Source organism: Bidens hawaiensis, unplaced genomic scaffold (assembly GCF_021521415.1).
Source record: "Bidens hawaiensis isolate Kalapana, Puna unplaced genomic scaffold, B.hawaiensis_p1.1 tig00025061_1, whole genome shotgun sequence".
Lineage (NCBI taxonomy): Eukaryota > Viridiplantae > Streptophyta > Magnoliopsida > Asterales > Asteraceae > Bidens > Bidens hawaiensis.
The window spans coordinates 52,518-58,007 of NW_027493988.1; the positions used below are offsets into that span (position 1 = coordinate 52,518).

Here is a 5,490-nt window from a genome sequence, read left to right on the forward strand (position 1 = left end):
AAAATAGGCAATTTCTAACCATTCACAGTAATATACATGTTATTTGGTCAAAGCACATTCTAGTTTATTTCAATTTGCCCAAGGCTAACTATTTATGATATGTATAAGGTGTGTACATATGTTACCTGTTTCATATGTTGATCCAAGTCTACAGTAATGTCTGAAATAAAATGAATGTATTTTAGGTAAACAGTTAGCAAGAAAATGTTGTAATAAACTCATGATGCTTTAAACTATGAGGATATTTATAAAATTGAAAATATGAAACATAATTAATACACGGGTTAACATGAATAATTTTCAACTGAACTTGTACAGAAGAACCCTGCTGGACAAAATACCTCGCGACTACTGGTTACAGCTGCCCAGACATCTGCTCCACCACAAGTATTACTAAAGGTGTAGGGGTAAGCCGACCCTATGAAATTTTGACACCGACCCCTACTAGTATCAACATCAACAAAAATGTGTCAAGCATTTCATCATACACCTGGCGTGCGTGCTAACTCATACCAGAACAAAACAAAGACTTGTAGTCATCCTAAGACTAATAAAAGGCAAAAACCCAAGACGAACAACCGTGGACATTTCCTAGAACAATTGCAATGCAACACAACAAAATGACAAAAAACAAAAAAGCACAAAACCTACAATATAGTGTACAACAGTAAATGCAAATAGTTAGACGAAATTGTTATATTATTAAATTAGCCCAACATCCAAAATTTCAATTCATAAACCTGCATCTTTAATTTTTGTTGTGCATTGCTATTAAAACAATAATTTTGCATTATCAATTTTGAATAATTTCATCACAAAACCCTAGAAGTTGCATAATATGGCTTGCATCAAAATTTATCAAAGGAGAATCGAGCTAGGAACATACAAACCAACAATATGAATGAATTACAAAAGATATATGGATTTGAAGATGAATTACCATAGAATGGAGAAAGAATGTCTGAGAAGATCACAAAAATGAAGGCTTTTTTTTCTCTTGGCTAATAATACCCAATTTGATTAACTTAGGGATTGAGAGGAAGGAAGGAGTACCAGAAGAAGATAGGCGGGAGAATGTGGGAGGGAGTTGGAAATGGAGTGCTTTGACATTACTCTAAATTTGGAGATCTACTGTAGCATTTTGTTAATATTTGGAGATTGAGTTTGGAGATAGGGAATGGATTGAAGCCATTTTTTAGATGTTTTCTTTAAATTTTATGGAGATAAGAATAGGGAACCAATTGTGAATGCTCTAAGAGCATTGTCATCCAACCCCTATCCTTAAATCTAAAATCTAAAACAACACTAAAACACACTACATTTTCTCTTTTCTTTACAACTAAATAATATTTTTATACCTTTATCATTACCATTTTTTTCTCCTTCACTCACAACCACTTTCAAAATATATTAAAAACTACTACGTTTTCTAATATATAAAAATTTTTCACTCACAACACCCTAAATCACTTTTTAAATTATAAAAACACTCCCCATGTAATATAGGGCATTAGATGAGAATGCTCAAAGTTGGCAAGTTGCTGGATACAAACGTCATTATCTTTTCAAATTATAATTAAGCATATAGATAACAAATGTCGTTATCAATCAAGTCACTTTTGTTATTATCAATCAAATCATTTTTATAATAATTTATATAAATTTACTTGTATAAATCATTGATTTGGTCAAGAAAACCAGCCAACGAAAGAATAATTTGATAAAAGAAAGCTAAACCTCAATAATTTATATGACTAAAACTAAATAAATATGTTCAATATAAATAATAATAATAATGCAAATAACAACTGTCATAAAAATTATCCTTTGTTTGAAAATCAAGCAAAACGTACAAGATAAAATAAATCGACAAATCCTTGGAAACCTATTCACACCAATAAAAATAAAAACCTCTAGAAGGCACACACCAGTATGACCCTGAAGTTTGTGAAAAATCTATGAAAAATGTACGTAGCTTGATGAACTCCTGTGAAAATGCTTGTTGTAAGTATCCACACTTTGATACAGTTCATGGTTGACCCCGAAACTGACATCTGGTTTACTGATAATAGATGACTTCCCCATAATAAATGGAAGAAACTGGTCATTCCACTTGATGTAATCTTGCACACCTTCAACCGCATTAACATTAATTTGATTTTGAGCTTTGGCACCGTCACTCAACCCCCAAGGATTAGTCGCCGGAAAGTAACCACCGTTGAGACTGTCGGTGAAGAAAAGGTCAGCAGATTCCGGAGCTGGCGGTGGTTGTGTATAACTGAAAGGAAAATTTCCAATGACTTCCGGAGGCTTGATATCCGTCTGGTGACTTGTTAAGAATCTGTTGAGAAAGAATTCATGAGTTGCGGGTGGAGAATGGTTAATTGCAGCAATAGCAACTGGTTGTTCATCATTTTTTTGAGTGTATGGATCAATCCCACGCTGTCTCAACTTTTTCTTGATTGACGAGTTCCACAAATTCTTGATCTCGTTATCTGTTCTTCCAGGCAACTGTGCAGCAATCTGAGACCACCTGGAAATAATAAATTTTACAATTTAATGATATTACGAGGAAACCTTAATTAATAAACCTAATTGGCCCGTGTAGGCTCAATACCAGAGAACCGTATTCTGATATACACATTCTAGTATGCAATCACATGAATATATAATTAACAAGAGAAGAATGATATGATCAAGATTCAAGAACTGCATACTTGTTTCCAAGAACTGCATGCAATTCGATTATTAGTTTCTCTTCTTGTTCAGAGAATGTGCCTCTTTTTAAATCAGGTCTCAAGTAGTTAATCCATCTGAGCCTGCAACTTTTGCCGCATCGTTCAAGACCGGCAAGTTTAGGGACGGAGCTCCAGCAGCCATGGCCGAACTTGGTAATGTGTTTTATGAGCTTTTCATCTTCTTCAGGGGACCAAAGACCCTTTCTTAGTTTTTGTTTATAACAAGAATGACTTCCCATGTGGATGATGATGATGATGATGATTCTTCTAGGATTTAGTAAAGGGTTTTGTATTTTAAGATTTCTTTTTTGAGAATTGTCAACCAGAGAGAGAGAGAAAGAGACTTGCAGCAGGTTCTGAAAATGGAAGCTGAGGGTTCAAATTAATAGGAGGGTGGGGTGGGGTGGGGTGGGGTGGGGTGGGAAGGGGAGGCCTAAATAAACTAAATTCATCTCATTTTAGCATCTTTAGTTTGTCTTTGGGTTTTGGTGACTTTAATCTAGTTATTTAATTTATTAAAAAGTGTAACGTGGTTGAATAAAAATTTCATTTTGGTAAGTTTTTGTCTAACCCCCTAGATTATTAATATGTAGCATTTTTAATTCATCTACATCTTTCCATAGCAAGCTAAACTTTTATTTTAACAACATTGTGTGAACCATTATATAAAAGAGAGGGAATATGCATGCCCACGTTCTCTTTAGACTTTAGTCTTTTAGGATATTATGTAATGAATGACACACAACTTACGGATATATGTTTTGCTTAAGTATGGCAAGATGTGATGATGATTGAGTAAACTACAATGTTTAGTTTGATAAGTGACTTGATAGGTAAAAGTAATGGGTGCCAAAGTCAATATCATTGTAAATGACTACGACTGATAATCAATTTATCATGTGATTACAAGTTTAAAATAGACTATAAAAGCTCATACAACAATTCAAAGGTTTCTCATCTTGAATTGTCAGTGTCATAATTTAAAAACTACAAAGACAAGGATAGTGATAGGGTGCTGCTAAACATACCCCCTCTTATATCATTTTACTAAATATATACCCCTTAACTTATTAGATAAATTACTATTACCCTTTAATATTATTTATATACATATTAGTCCCTACAACATACTTTTCACTTAATAATCTTCACTACATATATCAAATTAAAAACTATCAAGTATTACTATTAATTTATTTTTTAGTATTAATATTGTAAATATTATAATATATATATTTTTTTAATTTTAATAGTATATATATTTATAATATCCTTATTTTACCTCTTTATCTTTTACAAAATAAACTCGAAACTCGAAAACCTAAAACCCTAAACCCGAACCCTAAACCCTAAACTCTAAACCTTAAACCCGAAACCCGAAAACCTAAACCCTAAACCCGGACCCTAAACCCTAAACCCTAAACTCTAAACCCTAAACCAGAAACCCGAAAACCTAAACCCTAAACCTTAAACCCAAAACCTAAACCTGAAACCCTAAACTCGAAATCATTAAAAAAACGCAAGTTGTAAAAAAATATGAAATCCTTGTTTTTTTGCTAATTTGGCAATTATATAATTTCAAGGGGTAATATTAAAGTTGATTTTTTCAGAGGGGGTATGACAAGCAACCAGGGGGGTACATTTAGCCTGACCTCTAGTGGATATTGAACATTCAAGAGAAAGAAAATAGAAAGAAAAACAAGACAATGATGTTTTGTTTCTTAAAAATTTCTTAACTACCATTAATGTCTTCGTGGGGACCTTTTTAGCACTGTCCTCTTTCAAGTTACCAATTATGTTAAACGAGTGTACGAACAAAAACACTATCGACTGGTATGAGACGTCATATCCTTTTTTATCGGGTAAAAGCTATTCAAACTTTGCTATAAATATACAAACGGAATAGTCATTAAACATGTTTGAGGAACCCAACTGTTTAGTTTTAAAATTGAAGGGGTTTGAGTGAAAATTGTAAGAAGTGGCCAATGTTTTGGGTGAAATATATAGGAATTAATGAGTTGTGACTTGTGACAGCAGTGGTGGGGTGGGGTTCAAAAATAGGACAGATATTTTCTTTTTTTTTTTCCTTTTTTTTTGTTTGGGTAAATACAAACAGGAACCGGAGGAACAAGTCATTTTCCCAAACAGTCATAGACTCCTAGCATAAAAAAAGTAAAATAAAATAAAAGGCTTGAAATGAAAATATTTCAACTCAAAATAAATAAGTAAAAACTTTGTAGACGCCTCGAGTTAGTGGGATCAATCACTATGATAAAACTATCTTTTTGAGGATGAGGGTCTGAGCCCATAGCCAAAATATAAGTATAGTTTAGAAATAAATTTAGGAGTGTGTGAATTGAAGTTTTAAAAGCATTTTTTAACACATTTAAATGTCTATCAGGCTATATATAGTGGATGAGCTAAAAAATAGAATGATTTGTTTCATGTGATGTACAATCATTAAAGAATGAGTTTTTGTTTTATAATTGTAATGGTGGTGTAACCCCCTATATATTTATTTATATATCTCTCACACACACACACTATAATAATAATAATAATAATAATAATAATAATAATAATAATAATAAAACAAGTAGGCGACTAATAGAACCCCCCTTCGCCCCAATTATCGCCTGGGGGCGGTGTTCTCTCCGACAATCGCCCCTCGTCGCCCGTTATTGTCGCACAGTAGCATGGCCTTAAATGCTATTAAATGAATGTTTACCTTATTTATTTATGTCACATAATC

At 32.9% G+C, this 5,490-nt stretch overlaps 1 protein-coding gene across 1 annotated transcript; it reads right to left on the minus strand.

Moving 5' to 3' along the window:
* Positions 1–1,746: 1,746 nt before the first annotated feature.
* LOC143570808 (transcription factor MYB46-like) lies at positions 1,747–3,146 on the minus strand. Its single transcript, XM_077056356.1, has 2 exons — positions 2,718–3,146; positions 1,747–2,533 (listed from the first exon to the last, which is right to left on the minus strand). Exons 1-2 carry the CDS (start codon positions 2,975–2,977, stop codon positions 1,957–1,959), a joined length of 837 nt encoding a protein of 278 aa, XP_076912471.1. The 5' UTR covers positions 2,978–3,146; the 3' UTR covers positions 1,747–1,956.
* Positions 3,147–5,490: the final 2,344 nt, after the last annotated feature.